Below are 19528 nucleotides of genomic sequence, written 5' to 3'. Positions count from 1 at the left end.
GACTATATTGCATATTCACCAGATGGAAGAGGTAGAATGAAATATTGGAATAGCCTTTCGTCATTGGTTAGAATCAATGAGATGTTCATGGTTCTCTTCTTTTCTACAGCAAAAGTTGTAAACATGGTGCTCTTCTTTTGCAGGGAATTCCTGTAAACTTCTCTTAGACTACGTTCACACCAGCGTTTTTACTGGATCCGGCAGGGTTCAGCAAAAACCCTTCTGTTACTGATAATACAACCATCTGCATCCGTTATGTACGGATCCGGTTGTATTATCTTTAACATAGCCAAGACGGATCCGTCATGAACTCCACTGAAAGTCAATGGGGGACGGATCCATTTTCTATTGTGTCATATTGTGTCAGAGAAAACGGATCCGTCCCCATTGACTTGCATTGTGGGTCCGTTTTGCGCCACATCCCAGGACAGATGCTGCGGTTTGCTCTCTGGTATGAGAACGGAATGCATTTTGGAGCTTGAATGGGGACCCAATGGAAGTGTTTTATTTCCGGTATTGAGACCCTATGACGGATCTCAATGCCGGAAAATGAAAACGCTGGTGTGAAAGTAGCCTTAGTTCTACACATTAGAATTGTGGCAACACTTAATGAACCCTTACACCTCATGCACACGAACGTATTTCCTTTCCGTGTCCTTTCCGGACCATATACAGAACCATTCATTTCAATGGGTCCGCAAAAAAAAAACAGTTGCTCAGTGTGCATTCTGTTTCCGTATATCCGTATTTTCATTCAGCAAAACAATAGAACATATTATTGTTTGCCTTACGGACAAGGATAGTACTGTTATATTAAAGGGCCGGCCGTTCCGTTCCGCAAAATACGGAATGCACACGGACGTCATCCGCATTTTTTGTGGATCCGTTTTTTGTGAACCGCAAAATACATACGGGCGTGTGCATGAGGCCTTAGGCATAGTTCACACTTCACTTATTTGGTCAATGATTTCCATCAGTGATTGTGAGCCAAAACCAGGATTGGAGCCTCCACAGACATAAGGTATGAGGGAAAGATCTGCACCTGTTCTGTGTTCAGAGCCGCACCTGGTTTTGGCTCACAATCACTGATGGAAATAACTGACCAAATAAGTGAAGTGTGAACTCGGACTTAGGCACATGGCCATTGTGCGGGCGTTCCGTGCATTGGGGACCACAGTTTGCGGTCCCCAATACACGGGCAACATCCGTGCGGCGGCCGGGACCAATCGAGACCCATTTAACTTGAATGGCTCCATGGTCTTTCCGCACCAGAACAAGTTCTATTTTTTTGCGGTGCGGAGGCACAGACAGAAACACTCCGTAGTGCTTCCGTGGGGTTCCGTGCCTCCGTTCCGCACCGCAGCTCCGGATTGCAGACCCATTCAAGTGGTGCAGAGAGCACACGTCCGGTGCCCGCATATTGCCGACCCACTGTTTGCGGGCTGCAATACGGACGCGGCCGGGCAACGTCCGTGTGCATGAGGCCTTAGGAAAGCACATTTTATACTGTTGGTTATATAGTGCCAGCATATTCTGCAGCCCTGTATAGAGATTGCCACTAGTTACATCAGGGGAACATGGGGAAAACCTACAAACTGTGGATGTTGTTGGATATGAACCCAGAACAAATACTGTAACATGCCAGGACAAATTAATGCTACAGTCTGGTTGCTCCAGGCAACACCTCTACAGTTTTGGGGAAATGTATCAAAACGGGTGCAAAGGAAAACTGGTTTAGTTACCAATAGAAACCAATCAGATTCCACCTTTCATTTTTCAGAGCTCCTTTGGAAAATGGAAGGATGAATTTGATTGGTTGCTATGGGCAACTAAGGCAGTTTTCCTTTGCACCAGTATTGCTAAATCTCTCCCTTTGTCTAGACCAGTTTTAGTGGTAAGGTCCGTCACTGCTTTTACCAATGTGTTGACCAGTACTCTGATGCTAAGGAGCAGATGAGAATATTTTTATGCTTGTATGGGAAGATATAAAGAAATCCGAATCAACACTTCAATGCGTCTACACTGTACATTTACTCCTAGCTTATATATCTCAAAACAGAGTGTCTCTAAAGATGGTCTGTCACCAATTTTTTGGTAAAGTATACTTGTATTGTCCAATATAAATTGACAAGTGGGTATTACTTATCCCTCTTGTGAACGGGGTGTCCCTAAAGTTTGCTACTGCCAGCATTGATTGGTCAGTGTCAGAATATGGATGGATATACCCCGACCTGGTAACCTGTTGTCAAGTTATTCATATATTTCTAGGAGGAATAAGGCCCCTTTCACACGGGCGAGTATTCCGCGCGGATGCGATGCGTGAGGTGAACGCATTGCACCCGCACTGAATACCGACTCATTCATTTCTATGGGGCTGTTCACATGAGCGGTGATTTTCACGCATCACTTGTGCGTTGCGTGAAAATCGCAGCATGCTCTATATTCTGCGTTTTTCACGCAACGCATGCCCCATAGAAGTAAATGGGGTTGTGTGAAAATCGCAAGCATCCGCAAGCAAGTGCGGATGCGGTGCGATTTTCACGCACGGTTGCTAGGAGACGATCGGGATGGAGACCCGATCATTATTATTTTCCCTTATAACATGGTTATAAGGGAAAATAATAGCATTCTGAATACAGAATGCACAGTAAAATAGTGCTAAAGGGGTTAAAAAATAAAAAATAAAAAATTAACTCACCTTAGTCCACTTGCTCGCGCTGCCGGCATCTCCTTCTGTCTCCTTCTTTGCTGAACAGGACCTGTGGTGAGCATTAATTCCAGGACCTGTGGTGACGTCACTCCAGTCATCACATGATCCATCACATGATCTTTTACCATGCTGATGGGTCATGTGATGGATCACGTGATGACCGGAGTGACGTCACCACAGGTCCTGGAATGAATGCTCACCACAGGTCCTGTTCAGCAAAGAAGGAGACAGACTGTATTCAGAATGCTATTATTTTCCCTTATAACCATGTTATAAGGGAAAATAATACAATCTACAGAACACCGATCCCAAGCCCGAACTTCTGTGAAGAAGTTTGGGTACCAAACATGCACAATTTTTCTCACGCGAGTGCAAAACGCATTACAATGTTTTGCACTCGCGCGGAAAAATCGCGGGTGTTCCCGTAGCGCACCCGCACATTTTCCCGCAACGTCCGTCTGAAAGAGGCCTAACAGAGGCAGGCACAAAGAGTTCTGAGAAACAATTTTTATTTCATGAGACATATACTGTAGAAATCTTTTTAAAAACGGGTGGTGACAATCCTTTTTTAAACAGAATGTGAACTGCATTTGCATTTTAAATCTTGGTTTTCAGGTTTGGTAATGGACCTGGATGTTTAGTTTACTAAAGGGATTGTCTTGTATCAATGAAACTTTGGAGGAAGGCAGGACTGTGTTAACCCTTAGTGACCACCCATATGCTTTTTCACGGAGGTCACCAAAGGGCCTTAGGCCGGTCCTCCATATAATAACTAACCACTGCATGGGGGCTTGACTCTGGCATGAGAGCTGGGCTCCTGCTCTAACAGTCCAGACTGGCAGAAACGTTGATCCGGGCTATTTAACCTATTAGATGCCGCTGGCAATAGGACCCAATGGCATGTAAGCAGATACAGAGGGAGCGGACTCTTTCTGTCTCCCATCCGCACCCCATAAATGAGATTGTGTGGTGCCGATGTCTGTGCACGCAGGCCGGGGCCTAGTGAAGGCCTTCCTCCAGCATATCCCAGAAGGCCACGACTCTCTGGCGCAGTCTGCTAATGAATGTCAGTATAGCACTAAACATTGCAGTGTAATTTAAAAGGGATCAAAACATTGCCTATTATAGTCCCCTTGTGGGACTAATAAATGCTGGGTGCTGGCTCTCAGGGGGGTGCCAGAAGCAATGAACGCTTCCATCAATACAGATGAAAGCACTCATTGCTTTTCCCTTTATAAGATGCAGTGCATCTTATAAAGGGAATACTAGTAGTGAGCGCTCCCGTGCTGTGTCCTGGCTGCCTGCAGCGTCAGGACGTACAGAGCACACTCTGCAGGAGGTCAGGTGACTGCAGCGCCGGCCCTGAGAAGAGAAGACAGCCAGGACAGGGAGAGTGGCGGCAGGAGAGGTAAGTATTATTTTACAGTCTGATCTGAGGTTTGATATCTGGAGGTCTAATGGGGGTCTGGAGAGGTCTATGGTGGGTCTGGAGTGGTGTGACTGGGGGGACAGGAGGTCTGACTGGGGGGACAGGAGGTCTGACTGGGGGGGTCTGGAGGTCTGACTGGGGGGGTCTGGAGGTCTGACTGGGGGGGGTCTGGAGGTCTGACTGGGGGTCTGGAGGGGTCTAATGGGGGGTCTGGAGGTCTGACTGGAGGTTTGGAGGTCTAATGGGGGCTCATATATGGGGGTCAGGAGGTCTAATGGGGGTCTGAAGGTCTAATGGGGGTCTGCAGGTCTAATGGGGTCTGGAGGTCTGATATGGGGGTCTGGTATGAGGTCTGATATGTGGGTCTGGAGGTCTGATATGGGGGTCTGGAGGTCTAATGGGGATCTTATATGGGGGTCTTATCTGAGGTCTGATATTAGGTCGGGGTCTTACATGGAGGTCTAATGGGGGTCTGATCTGAGGTTTAAAACTGGGGTCTTATATGGGGTCTGACAGAGGTCTAAAGGGGGTTTGGTCTGAGATGGGGGGGATCTGTGTGGTACCATTATTTTCAGGGGGACTGTTTCCGCAGGACAGTGTTGGGGAGCACAGTATACACAGTATTGGGGGTGGCAGGATGGGGTGTTGATAAGGTGAGGAGGAGGATGGAAAAGTAGGAAAGTAAGATGTCTGTTTGTTAAACTTTGCAGAGACAAGGCGTGGCTGAAAGAAGTCACCATGGCGGTCTGGTCTAACAGGAAAAGAAGAGAAAAGAGAATATCTACATCAGAGAAGCTAAGTCACTGGATGTAAGAGGTACATACACTGCGTGCAGAATTATTAGGCAAATGAGTATTTTGACCACATCATCCTCTTTATGCATGTTGTCTTACTCCAAGCTGTATAGGCTCGAAAGCCTACTACCAATTAAGCATATTAGGTGATGTGCATCTCTGTAATGAGAAGGGGTGTGGTCTAATGACATCAACACCCTATATTAGGTGTGCATAATTATTAGGCAACTTCCTTTCCTTTGGCAAAATGGGTCAAAAGAAGGACTTGACAGGCTCAGAAAAGTCAAAAATAGTGAGATATCTTGCAGAGGGATGCAGCACTCTTAAAATTGCAAAGCTTCTGAAGCGTGATCATCGAACAATCAAGCGTTTCATTCAAAATAGTCAACAGGGTCGCAAGAAGCGTGTGGAAAAACCAAGGCGCAAAATAACTGCCCATGAACTGAGAAAAGTCAAGCGTGCAGCTGCCAATGCTACAGCGAGCAGGTGAACAGAACAGAGAAAGCAGCTCTCATATGAGCGCTGCCCTCTCTTCAAACAGTTAGGGGCTGGGGGCACAATGGGCATTTCTACTATGGAGGGGGCACAGAGCCAGAGGGCATTATTACTGTGAAGGGGGCACAGTGGGCATTATTACTGTGAAGGGGGCACAATGGGGATTTCTACTATGGAGGGGGCACAATGGGCATTATTACTATAAAGGGGGCACAATGGGCATTATTACTGTGAAGGGGACACAATGGGGATTATTACAACTGTGAAAGGGGCACAGAGAGAGCATAACTACTGTTAGGGGTGCATAATGAGGGCATAACTACTGTGGGACACACATCTGTACAAAACTACTGTGAAGGTTATACAATGAGGGCAATACTACTGTCAGGGGGTACAATTCTTTTAAAGTATTGGGGGGGTGCCATAGAAAGGACCTGCCCTGGGTGGCAAACACCCTAGGTACGCCACTGTGTATTGCCACATCAATAATGAGCAACACTACACAATTATCATGTAATTTATCTTGTATGGTGAATGCCACAAAAAAAAAAGGCAGAATTCTTGCATTTTGCTTATTTGCCACAAAAAAACTGAATAAAAACCGATTAAAAAAAGCATTATCATCAGACTGACCCAGAGAATAAAGTGATCACGTTATTTATGACAAAAAATGAATGCTACAAAATTTTTTACGTAAATCTCAAAGGCAGTATTGTTGATTTTTTTTCTATTCCCCTCCCAGAGTTAAGAAAAAATAATCAGTAAGTTATTCCTTGGTCATTTAAAACATAAAACAGGCCGGTCACTTAGGGGTTAAAAAACCACAACTATCAAAACATCCTCCATTCCAACACCATGCCTCCTTGCAGTCTGTGACAGACCAGAAGTAAGGGGGCCTGTTCTTGCTACAAGACTGCTGCAGCCAATCCATGGGGTTAGGCAGTGATGTGCCATTCTTTCATACAAAAACTTCAAGGCCCATGAGTGGCTCCAGCAGGCTGGTGACCAAGAACAGGTAGGAGTTAAAACAGTCCTGCTTTCCTTCAGAGTTTGCAGGGCTGAAACTGTGGGCATTTTAAAATATACTCTTTAAATGTTTAGACACTCACTCTAGCGCTTTCACTTCTGAGTCTAGGACACCAGTTTAGTTGTAAATATAATGGAGAGGACCTACCAAATCCTGGAAATACAAATCAAACCAGTAACCAGCACTTGCCCTGCTGGGCCCTTTCCAAAAAACCAACAAGCATTTTCCAGAGACCCCACCTCTGGATATGAATACTACAAATGTGCACAGGCAACTACGCTCCATTACCTGCTAGCACTTGCTGAAGGTTGGACCTTGGTGGGCTTCCATTATTCCACTTCTCCCCGCTCTGAAGTAGTCCTATTTGCTGCTAATAGGCTCTGTGTTTCTTTATGTTGTTTGAATCCATCAACCAGTCAGTTCAAGTAATCCAAGGGAGGGTGCCCTGGCCGGCGGTTGTCTCTCCTACTATTGAACTTCCCTGAGCTGTGTGATATCAAGTATTAAAGGTTGAAAAGGCCAAATAGCGTCCTACATGTTTGGAGTTCCTTCATCTGAAGTGCATAAGAGTTATGGCCTCCTTGACCTTGTGATGCCACACAGCATGGGGAAGTTTGATAGTGTCTAACTCTAGGAGGGATAGAACTGGAATAATTGAAAGCCCACACAAGTTCCAACCTACAGCAAGTATACACATGTGGTGGAGTGCAGTTGTGTGTACTATATCAATTTACCCCACCAGCCACGTGTTATTGACTTTATCATTATCACATCTGTAGTGTCCATATCCAGAGGCAGTGTCTCTGGAAAATGCTCGTCAGTTTTTTGTGAAGGTCACATCAGTATGAGTATACCAGCAATGTACTGATGATTACTGTGGGTCTTCTTAAAATATGAGTGGGATTAAAAAAATTTTTTAGCAGGACCATCACAAAGCAGAAGACCAGCTCTCATGCCAGATTCACCCCATGCAGCGGTTAGTCTTTATATGGAGGACCAATCTCAGAGTATCATTTAATCTGGATGACCCCTTTAATAAATATCGCAATCTAATATAAATAATCTAATCTGATGCTGTCTCTGCTGCGCTCACACAGGTAGCAGGCTCTTCCACTGAGGTCCCGACCAGATGTGTACCCCAGTCTTCCTGTTCAGCTGCATAATAGTAAATGCAACTCCACAGATGGCGGCATCAGTGGTGCAACGGAGGGGTATGACTACATACTAACTAAACTATCTTTCTTCCACAGCACAGGAGAAAGGACTAATTTCCTAAAAAGCTCAAATAACCCGTTTACAAATGTAGCTTTGACTAAACATGCTTATTCTGCCAATCAGTTTTAGCTTGGCAGTTGGCATTTAACATCAGAACGGCAGAGTGGGAAGCTGACAATACAGAATCCAGGGCCCATTGTCCTAGGCACAGGCACGTTTACACATTTAGCAAATATTTTCCCCCAGTGTCACACTTCTGTGACAGTTCACTTGGAAAGAATGTCTCTAATGAACAAGACAATCAGTATAGCTGCTACTATTTGCCTGTGAATTAGAAGAGCATTTTCAGTCGTATCAGGTCCCTGCTAGATCGCAGAACGGAGACCCACATTGTACCTCCGCTACAGTCCGCATATAGGTGCAATAGTTGTTAATCGCTTGAGAGGAATTCCTTCACAGCTACTTGTAGTCTATAGGACCTCTACACAGAAACAGCAACGCAATGAGAAATTTCTCATTCAAAGCCCTCATAGAGAACCTGAGAAAACAGGAATTGTGGCACACTCCATCAGATGTTGTACTATGGAGGTAGATTTTCCCTGAAGCATGTCCATAAGGCCTCAGGCCCTGCTGTGGGCTGCAAATAGCGGCACGGGCACCAAACGTGTGGCTGCTGTCTGCAGATGCGGACCCGTTCACTTGAATGGGGTCCGCGATCCGCATCCGACGCGCTGCAAAAAAGTACTGCATGGAAAGAAAACTCTGCAGTGCTTCCATGACTCCGTTCCACACCACACCTTCCGGATTGCAGACCCAGTCAAGTGAATGGGTCCGCATCCGTGATGCGGTGCACAAACGGCCGGTGCCCGTATATTGTAGACCCACTGTTTGCGGGCCGCAATACGGGCACTGCCTAACAACGGCCGTGTGCATGAGTCCTAATACAGTATTGCATGGAGTCAGTAGGCAGTAAGTAGCACATGGAGTGCTCCCGGCATTGCCTGCCCTGCAGAGCAGTAGGTGCTTACTCTATGTGTTGACTAGCTGCATTTGCTGCTGAGAAAAATGGGTGACGTCCAATGCAGCGGCCACTGATGCGTCCGTGTTGCATCTGCATTTTTTGTAGACCCATTGACTTAAATGGGTTTGTGGTCCGCATTTTTGGAGCCAAGTATAGGACATGTTCTGCCCTTTTGCGGAACAGACATATGAATGCGGAAAACATGCTTTCCATATGTCTGTTCTGCCGAAAAATAGAATGTCTGCAAAACATGGGCTGATTGAAGTCAATGGGTCTGCAAAAAAATGAATACATCAAAAAGACCGCATTTGTATTTCGTGCATGAGGCCTAAAGGAGATGATTTTTTATTTATACACTGTTAATACTCTCCATAAGGAAATTTGAAAACCTAAACACATCCACCATTCATAACGTTTTCGGTATAGTGCAAGGAATACTCACGTCACATTTGCAATGTGTGTCTGGCAGGTGCATTTCCCAACATGCGCCGTATGGGTATGACCATATGGCGTCGTTGTGATCTGGTCGTGGCCAGCTGCGGTCAAGTACCACGCAGCCAATTAAGCTGCAGTTGCCTGATATTTAACTAATGAAAACTGCACTGCATAGGCGGTCTTAATTCTTAACAGTCGCGTGGCACCTTCAATACCGTGCGGCTATTAAGAATTATTGACCACAGCTGGCTGCAACGCTACCAGATCACGACCATGGCGTGTGGTCATACCCTAAGGCCTCTTTCACACGGGCGAGTTTTCCGCGTGGGTGCAATGCGTGAGGGGAACGCATTGCACCCGCACTGAATCCGGACCCATTCATTTCAATGGGGCTGTGCACATGAGCGGTGATTTTCACGCATTACTTGTGCGTTGCGTGAAAATCGCAGCATGCTCTATATTGTGCGTTTTTCACGCAACGCAGGCCCCATAGAAGTGAATGGGGCTGCGTGAAAATCGCAAGCATCCGCAAGCAAGTGCAGATGCAGTGCGATTTTCACGCATTGTTGCTAGGAGTTGATCAGGATGGGGACCCGATCATTATTATTTTCCCATATAACATGGTCATAAGGGAAAATAATAGCATTCTTAATACAGAATGCTAAGTAAATGAGGGATGGAAGGGTTAAAAAAATTAATAAATATTAAACTCACCTCACCCACTTGTTCGCGCAGCCTGGCTTGTCTTCATTCTGCTTCTTTGAGTACCCGGAAGAAAAGGACCTTTGATGACGTCACTACGCTCATCACATGGTCCATCACCATGGTGATAGGCCATGTGATAGTCATGTGATGGCCCATCACATGGTCCCTCACCATGGTGATGGACCATGTGATGAGTGTAGTGACGTCATCAAAGGTCCTTTTCTCCCAGGTCATCAAAGAAGACGAAAGAAGACGAGCAGGGCAGCGCGAGCAAGTGGCTGAGGTGAGTTACATTTTTATTTTTTAACCCCTCCATCCCTTATTTACTATGCATTCTGTATTAAGAATGCTATTATGTTCCCTTATAACCATGTTATAAGGGAAAATAATAAAATCTACAGAATACCTAACCCAAACTGGAACTTCAGTGAAGAAGTCCGGGTTTGGGTCTGGGTACCACATGCCGATTTTTCTCACGCGCGTGCAAAACGCTTTGCACTCGCGCTGAAAAATCGCGCATTTTCCCATGACGCACCCACATCGTATCCGGCCCTCACACGCGACGCCCGTGTGAAAGAGGCCTAAGTGTCTTTTTGCATCGATCTGACTAGTATGTGTTGGTATGATTTTTTCTTAAAGGGGTTTTCCAGTATTTAGATATTGATGGCGTGTTCTTTGAATAGATAATAAATATCAGATTGGTGGAGGTCTAACACCTGGCAGCCTCACTAATCAGTTGTTTGGGCAGAAAACGATATAGCTGATGGAAAAGTCCATCCACTGTGTAGTTTTTGTCAGCTTAGCTCCCATTTTGGGCTTGTTCACATGACTGTGCCGTGTTTTGCGGTCTGCAAATTGCGGATCTGCAAAACACGGTTGCCGCCCGTGTGCCTTCCGCAATTTGCGGAATGGAATGGACGGCCCTTTAGGGCTCATTCAGACGAACGTAAGGGCTCCGTGCCCGTGCTGCGGGCCGCATACGGCGGTTCCGCAATACATGGGTCACCAGCCGTGTGCATTCCGCATCATGGATGAGGACCCATTCACTTGAATGGGTCTGCAAATCTGGAGATGCGGTGCGGAACGAAACGGAAACTAAACATGGAACGGAACCCTACGGAAGCACTACGGAGTGCTTCCATGGTGTTCTATTCTGTGCTTCCGTTGCGCAAACATATAGATCTTTTTGCTGAACGGATAGATCGCGGACCCCATTCAAGTGAATGGGTCTGCGATCCGCATGGTCGGGCACGGAGCCCTTACGGACAAGAATAGGACAAGAATAGGACATGACTTATCATTTTTGAGGGGCCACGGAACGGAGCAACGGATGCGGACAGCACACGGAGTGCTATCCGCATTTTTGTGGCCCCATTGAAGTGAATGGGTCCGCACCCGAGCCGCAAAAAATGCGGCTCGGATGCGGAACCAAACCACGGTCATGTGAATGAGCCTTTACTTGAACAGAAGTTAAGCTGCAGTACCCCTGTGCGACCACTACACAGTCCACTGACTCCATCCACTGTATAGTTGCCTCAATCAGATAACTGGTGGGGGTGACAGGCCCACCACTTATCTGATGTTGATATCTTATCCCGAGGATGGGTCATCATTATCTATGTACTGGAAAAAACGTTTAACTACACTGAAAAGCACTGTCAGCTATGCCATTCAATACAGTGGAATCCTGCAAAGAAAGAAAAAATAATTGTATATGTCAAGTGCACATCTCAAACAGGTAGAGACTAAGATCTATATGGCTACTTTCACACTTGCGTTCGGGGTTCCGCTTGTGAGTTCCGTTTGAAGGCTCTCACAAGCGGCCCCGAACGGATCCGTACAGCCCTAATGCATTCTGAGTGGATGCGGATCCGCTCAGAATGCATCAGTTTGGCACCGTTTGGCCTCCGTTCCGCTCAGCAGGCGGACACCCGAACGCAGCTTGCAGCGTTCGGGTGTCCGCCTGGCCGTGCGGAGCCAAACAGATCCGTCCTGATTTACAATGCAAGTCAACGTGGACGGATCCGTTTGACGTTGACACAATATGGTGCAATTGCAAACGGATCCATCCCCCATTGACTTTCAATGTAAAGTCAGGAGTCCCTATTAATATACCATAGGATCAGAGTTTTCTCCAATCCGATGGTATATTTTAACTTGAAGCGTCCCCATCACCATGGGAACGCCTCTATGTTAGAATATACCATCGGATTTAAGTTAGATCGTGAAACTCAGATCCGACAGTATATTCTAACACAGAGGCGTTCCCATAGTGATGGGGACGCTTCAAGTTAGAATATACTGAGAACTGTGTAATAACTGCCCCCTGCTGCCTGGCAGCACCCGATCTCTTACAGGGCACAGTTCAACATAGAAACTTTAATAAGGTCGGCCTCAGATTTCACCTTTAATTTTTTAAAGAAGCACTGAAAAATGAAAGATGGAATCTGATTGGTTGCTATTGGCAACTAAGCCAGTTTTCCTATACACCAGTTTTGATAAATCTCCCCCTAGGAGCACAGAGCTGCTGGTAATTGAATGCTCCGTTCCGTTCAAAGATAGAACATGTCCTAATATTGCCCGCAAATCATGTTCCGTGGCTCCAGTCAATGGGTCCGCAAAAAAAAATGAACACATGAAACACACTGAAAAAGCCATATGGTCGTGTGAACAAGCCCTTAGCCAGACAGGAAGAGCTGGTCTGTATGAGCAGCACCCTTTCTGGCAGACTTGAGCTGTCCTAGGGTGTCAAGCAGCTTGTTGGCGGTGCTAGGAGCACGATCCATGGCAATCGCTGCTGTGGCACCATTCTGAAAGGAGTTGTCTGTGGTTGTAAAATGCTGTGGAATTTGTTACTGTTATATAAGTGAAGATTATTATGATTATTTAAACCCTGCAAAATACAAAAAACAATACATTTGTAATAAATCTACCATTTCATTTAAAGGAGTTTTCCAGGAGAAAGACACTGATGACCTGTCCTTATAATAGATCAATAATATCTGATTGGTGGGGGTCTGACTCACGGCACCTGTGCCAATCAACTATTTGAAGAAATCGTGTCACTTCGGGAGCACTTCAGCCACTTTCTAGGCCGGACACGTCACGTTCATTGGTCACATGGCCTAGGCACAGATCAGTCCTATTCAAGTGAATGGACCTAGGCTGCAATCCCAAGCACAGCTACTATACCATGTACGGCGCTGTGCTTGGTGAGCTGTGAGCAGGCCACAGCGCTCACAGGAGGCAGAGCTGGGTGATTGGTGGCATATCCGGGCATCGGAACCCCACCGATTAGATACCGATGACCTATCCTGAGGGTAGACCATCAACTCCCAGAAAATCCTTTTAATCAATGTTCCCGCACCTTTGGTACCAGGGTCCCCTGCTGCATCTTGCTTCATAGAATAGCGATGACATTTTATATATGAACAGCAGAAGTCTGTAGCTGTGATGTGCCTCAATAAGGTATGTAGATAGCCATGTTTTTTCAACATTTTGCAACATTTGGCCCCCAATTTAAGAGGTTATAAACCCCAGATAATGGAAGTAACAATAAAAATCTAGAAAAGTGGTGAAATTAGTGTTTTTTTTTTGCCTTGTCTTAGAGCAACTGTCAGATGCCCCCTACCTGACATTGTTAGAAGATGATGAAGTTCATGTTGTTACAGTGTGGACCTGTGGCCTCCACTGCTCAACTCACCCGCCTCTGCATTCCAGTGCCCAGTGGCCAGCTCTCCTCTCCCTCTCTCCCATCTTTCCTGGTGGCTTAGTTATCGGGGTAGCGCTACCCTCTATGCAGGCTATGCCGCCCTTGCCCTGCCTGTAGGGCGCACATTTGCTCCCTCCAACTGTTAAAAGGCCACGAACATATCTTTACCAGCCAATGGCTGGCCACCTTGGGGTACTTAAACAATAAGTTGTAGTCTGCTAGAGTCCTGCAAAAGTGTGTGTGACGAATACCGTACCCCGACTGACATCGGACGTCAAATACGTAGAGCTAGCGAGATACGGTATAGTCACTGGTTACCAAGGCGTGACGTTACGCCTTCCCTGAGCAGCAGGTAAGGTCAGCTTGGTAAAGTGTTCACAGACTCCTCCTGTCCACACGGGCACAGAGAGGCAACAAGCTGAGGGAGCCTTTTCACTGCCCCAGTGAAACAGCGCTTTCTCAGCCTGGGAAGACTGCCACCAGCTTCTCGTTTGATATAAGCCCGGTCTGCTAACGGGATTGTATAGGGTGAGAAACCATCACGCAGTAGCGCATAACTAGGCCGAAACACGGACGTGGGGATTCGTGATCGAGATACCAGAACAGCACAACATTAAATTATATATTTAATTGCCTTAAGGGCTCACTAGACATAACACAATATACACAAAAAATATATACAGTGCTCTGTGTAGTAAATACAGAAGGCATGGTACAACAGGGTTAAGCAGAACAAAAGTCAGTTTACCAGATGGATGAGTCCTTTGGGTGGTGACGGATAATGTGTTTCTGTAAGGCTTGGCTGTGGTCACATGGGAGACAGTGATGTCAGCCGTTTCCAGGTCCCTTCCAAACACGTATGCAGCGTGACCCACCTTCAGAATAAAAGACACGCCCACTTGCTGGCACAAGCCTTTTGTCCTATAGCTGGCCCCCTCCCCTCCCGGCCTCTGGGAGCAGTCCACTCTCCCTCTTCTGGGGCTGGGGAGACAGTAAGAATCTCCCGGGCAATAAATCATGGGGTGCCACCAGTTCAGGCCGTACCAGAGTCTTCTCAGCGCTGGTGTCTCTAAGTCCCATGACCACGGCCTGGCCCACGATGACTGGTTGAAAATTGTCCAGGGACCTCCCGCCAGCCCCACCCACACACAACACAGTGGACGGTTTACGGGTCGATGACTGGGACGGGTCCCTCGGGCGCGGGGACACATAGCCTTGAAGTGCCCTGGCTGCTTACACAGGTGGCAAAGTCGGGGTTCCCCCACCGATGTGGAAAGTGAAGCAGGGGCCGGTGCCCACTTGGGTCTAGGGGCAGGGGTAGCAGGTGCAGCGTGCGTCTTACCCCCTCTCCAGCCGACAGGAAGTCCTGTTGTTGGTGTAATCATCGGCCAGGGCTGCTGTCGCGGAGGCCCCCTTTGGCTTCCGGTCACGGAGGTACTGCTGGAGGTCCTCTGGGCAATTCCACAAAAACTGCTCTGTGGCGATGAGCTCCTTCAGCTATTGGACGGTGGAGAGCTCCAATCCCATGGTCCATTGGTCGACCGCTCTCAGCAGGGCCCGCATGTGATCGGCCCAGCTCTGGGTAGGACCCTGCTGCAAACTTCTGAGCTTTTTTCAGTACAACTCAGGGGTTAAGTTGTATTGCCGGACCAGAGCCTGCTTGATGTCCTCATAGCTCAGGATGGTCTCGCTGGGCAGGTACCCGAATATTTCAAGGGCTTTTTCCCTGAGACGTGGCGTTAGGAATCTGACCAATTGGTCCTCCGGCAGCTGGTACTGATGGCAGGCCGTCTCAAACGCCAACAAAAAAGTGTCCAAGTCCCCATCTTTGTCCAGTAGGGGGAAGTCCTCCGCCCGCAGTTTTGGAATACGGACCTCTGAAAACTCACATCGGGCTGAGGAGGGCTGCTGGAGTTGGAGCTGGAGCACACGCACAGTGATGTCAGCCGTTTCCAGGTCCCTTCCAAACACGTATGCAGCGTGACCCCCCTTCAGAAGAAAAGACACGCCTACTTGCTGGCACAAGCCTTTTGACCTGTAGCCGGCCCCCTCCCCTCCCGGCCTCTGGGAGGAGTCCACTCCCCCTCTTCTGGGACTGGCATAAAATAAGTCACAAAACTGATTAGGGCTCATGGCTCCAGATCAGAATGTCGCATGGAGGTGGTTCTGGGACCAATGGATCCGCCTGGGTTCTGGCTACCAGTAGAGTCCAAACATGGTACCGTTATTTGGTTTCTGTTGGGAGATATGTACATATCTCCCCTCCCTGGCATCCCAAACTATGACCACGGGCCTGTTCATCGTGGCCACAGGGACACAAATATGTATCTGGTTTAGGTCTGCGATGGACATAATTCATTACGAATCGCCGGCTCCAATATGTCTGATAATTTTATTGAACTGGGAAATGGCCTAGACCCCCTTCAGGGAAGTTTTCCTGCAGGATCCATGCTATCTGAATGGAGGTGAGAATTTGTAAACAAAGGTGGCCTGCTAGAAGTTCTCTGCTATTTGGCTGGGTTTTGAAGCAGGGCCCCCCCTGTGGAGTTCACTACCTTTGCTATCTGACAGCAGATGGCTGGTGTGGGAACATGGCTGACAGTAAATAATAATCCATATTCTTTAAAGGTCGGTGTGGGAACATGGCTTACAGTAAATAATAATCCATATTCCTCACAGTGTGCTATTATACATTTGTCTGTTCATGTACCGACTTCTGCCTGTTTCCTGGATTTGAACCTTCACTGCCTGACCTGACCTCTGCCTGATGTCTGTACTGATCCTGTGCTGCCCATCCCTACCTTGAATAGTTTTCTGGATATTATTTTGTGAAGTCACTGTATGTATTCTACAACCTATCTTGGCTCTTTGACTTCCTCTTTGTTTGTACTTTTGGCATGGCAGACAGTCTTGCCTAACTTTTTGAGCTGGACCATAAATGCATTCAGAGAGAGAAGGGGAGTGAGTTACTCAATTTGAGCATCACACACTCCCCTAATCAATGCTATGCTCTTCTGTGGACATCTTTATCTAGGCCTATCAAGAGAACAACAAGAGCTATATATTATCCGAAATCCTACAACTGATATTATAATGAAGATTAGCTTAGAGATAACTTCTCCTCACAGCAGCAATAAACTGACAATTGGTTACCTACCTGAGGTCTTATCATTTGTGCTGGCTGCTACAGAAGGACAGTATTGTATATTTAATTTTCAAAAGCATAATGGCATACTACTGCCAAAGTGAAAAAGAAAACCAGCCAAAAATTCCACAAAAAAAAACGTAAATATTCAGTTTAAAAAAATACCCTTTTTGATCAAAGTAACTTTGAAATAAATGTAATATTTCCCAAATAAATTATAACACACAATCTTATACATATAATGGGATACATTTATATTTGCATACTTTCTTTACTTGGTGGTACTATTAAAAGAAGGTTTATATTTGGCTATAATGACCCTGGTGGGCAAAATCTAAAATGGCAGTTGTGAAAAAAGATTATTAAAAACAGGAAAAGGGGAAAGGCCTTTACCATACTCCTCTCCTAATGTATTACCCTTATGAAGCCAAGACAACTTTGACTTCCTCTTTGGTGCAGTCATTTGGAAGCGACATTGAATTCTTGGATATTGGCAGAGTTAGTATTTATGTCAAGGGAAATATTAAGAGATTACATTTGTGCTTCCGCCTTGATTACTCCTTGGGTAACTTTCCTAGCCCATGCCCAGGAAGGAATTTAGGGGGCAGATGTATCAAGCTTCTACACCAGAACTGGCAGTGAAAAGTCCCAAATTTTGGCACAAGTCCCGGTTTGCTATAAAATATGTGACTTTTTATCTTTTTGCAACACCTTCGCCACTTTTCCAAAAATTTGGGTGGGGCGGGAGGAGGCGGGCCAGGGAGTAGATTTTAGTTCTGGCACACAGGCGGCTCGACATGCGCCACAGTTATTGAGAGGGCAAATTAGGGGCAGCATGAACAATTCAGGTTTTAATAGATCGACCCCTTTTATGTACATCCTAACCGCTGAACACAGAAAATCCTGTGTCCTGTAAACTACCAAAAACACATCCTCCGAAGGATAATATTTTCTGCCAGTGACTGTATATAATAACGGTTCCTTCCACTTTAAATATAGCTGCACAGTGTGTTCTGTCACTACATGGACTGTGCCAAGAATAAGCCTGCCCTGCCCTCCAGCAGCGAGTACTGATGGGCAGAGTACATTCTACTATATGTTATAAATGGATCAACAGCTAGGCATTGTAAAGATCCTATTCTGGTACAGTACTGGCACTTGCAGTTCTACATCAGGTTGGCCAAGAGTAAAGCAGCAGATATGTGTACATTGTCTGTACTGTACGGAAAGCAGAATATACTGTTATGACATTTCACAATTACAGAAAACTTTATATCTATCTCATATCAATCCATCTAATATCTATGTATCTATACATATCTATGTAGTTCAGCAACTTCTAGCATAGCCTTAGTGCTATATACATGCATATCCCACAGCATCCTATATACGGTATATGTAAGGTAGCAGCGGCATCCATAGGGCATGTACAGTACACATATACACTGTCAGTCAAAGTGGCAGTGCCAGCCTCCACCCACCTTCACCACATCGTCATTCAGGTGCTTGGGGTCTCTGTTCACCAGGTTGATCTCCTTGGTGTGGACGTCTTTCTCGTTGATACTGTCATCTGCCATGACCTTGTTGTTGGGCTTGTAGATGTTGCCTTGGTCTCGGATGATGGGAGTAGTGTACAGGACACCCTGGGGTGTATCCAAGCAGAGATGGGAGACAAGAGGAAGAAAGAGAAGAGACTTTTAAGGAATGGCTAGCATAGATGGGAGGGAGCAGGCACTTGTCAGTGAGAGCAGAAACTTCTCCAGCTCTGCTACAAGTAAGGCTTGGTATATAAGAGATTCCAGCACCACACCACACCCCTCTGTACCACAGCACCGGCTCTCACCAGCAGGGGTCGTCCCATCGGCAAGAGCCCTCATTCCTCGGGGATTCCGAACCCCCTCACCCCTCCCAAAAAGGCAATCCCTGCCTGTCACACCCTCAGAGTTTCCATGTGGAGCACATATCTCCTGCCATTAACCCCTGGATTCCCCCAGGACAAGTGTGCAGCACAGACCAGGAAAACAGAGGAAATCTTCCCTTACAATATGTGGAAGCTATTAACCCATTGTAACTCCTGACACATTTCACACCACAGGTACATAGTTCTAGCTCTCACTGACATCACTATACCAAGGCTCTGTTCACATTAGTCAACTTTTCTGGCATATTTCACAAGAGGATCAGTGCTGCATTCAAAGCCTCTACAATGATGGACACCATGATGGACCTCACTGTAAGGGCGCAGGTGCCCATTCATTTTGATTGAGTTTGTTCACACATTAGTATTATTTTACTGGCAAAGGCTCTGAAAAAAATCACAGACATGCATCACTGGCTCACAATCACTGAAATCACTGATCAAACACTGACCAAACACTGATGTGCAAAAGCAGCCTAAGGCCTCATTGGCATTTCAGTGTCCTTTTCATGTCAGTGACTGTGTAAGGGCTCATGCACACAACCGTTGTTTGGTGGTCCGCAAATTGCGGGTCTGCAAAACACAGATACCGTCCGTGTGCATTGCGTATTTTGTGGAACGGAACATCCGGCCCTTAATAGAACAGTACTATCCTTGTCCGTAATGCGGACAATAATAGGACATGTTCTATTTCTTTGCGGAACAGCCATGCGGACATACGGAAGCAGAATGCACACGGAGTCATTTCAGTTTTTTTGCAGCCTCATTGAAGTGAATGGTTCCGCATACAGGCCGCAAAAAATTGAAAAAATTAAATACATTTGTGCGCATGTGCCCTTACACCCATGAAGGATCAGTGTTTGGTCCGTGTGTCCATTTTTTTCCCTCAGTGTGTCATCCGCATACCACTGATGCTGCTCAG

The 19528-nt window shown here is 46.4% G+C and overlaps 1 protein-coding gene across 1 annotated transcript in view; it reads right to left on the bottom strand.

Moving 5' to 3' along the window:
* CAV1 (caveolin 1) overlaps window positions 1-19528 on the bottom strand; it is a 54581-nt gene that overhangs the window by 20908 nt on the left and 14145 nt on the right. Inside the window, exon 2 of the mRNA XM_040411355.1 lies at window positions 18170-18331. Within this exon, the coding sequence (XP_040267289.1) occupies window positions 18170-18331 (162 nt within the window). The remainder of the gene's footprint in view (window positions 1-18169; window positions 18332-19528) is intronic.

Source organism: Bufo bufo, chromosome 1 (assembly GCF_905171765.1).
Source record: "Bufo bufo chromosome 1, aBufBuf1.1, whole genome shotgun sequence".
In the NCBI taxonomy this organism is placed as follows: domain Eukaryota; kingdom Metazoa; phylum Chordata; class Amphibia; order Anura; family Bufonidae; genus Bufo; species Bufo bufo.
The sequence above is the reverse complement of the archived record's forward strand: the minus strand, read 5'-3'. Positions and strand labels throughout refer to the sequence as shown.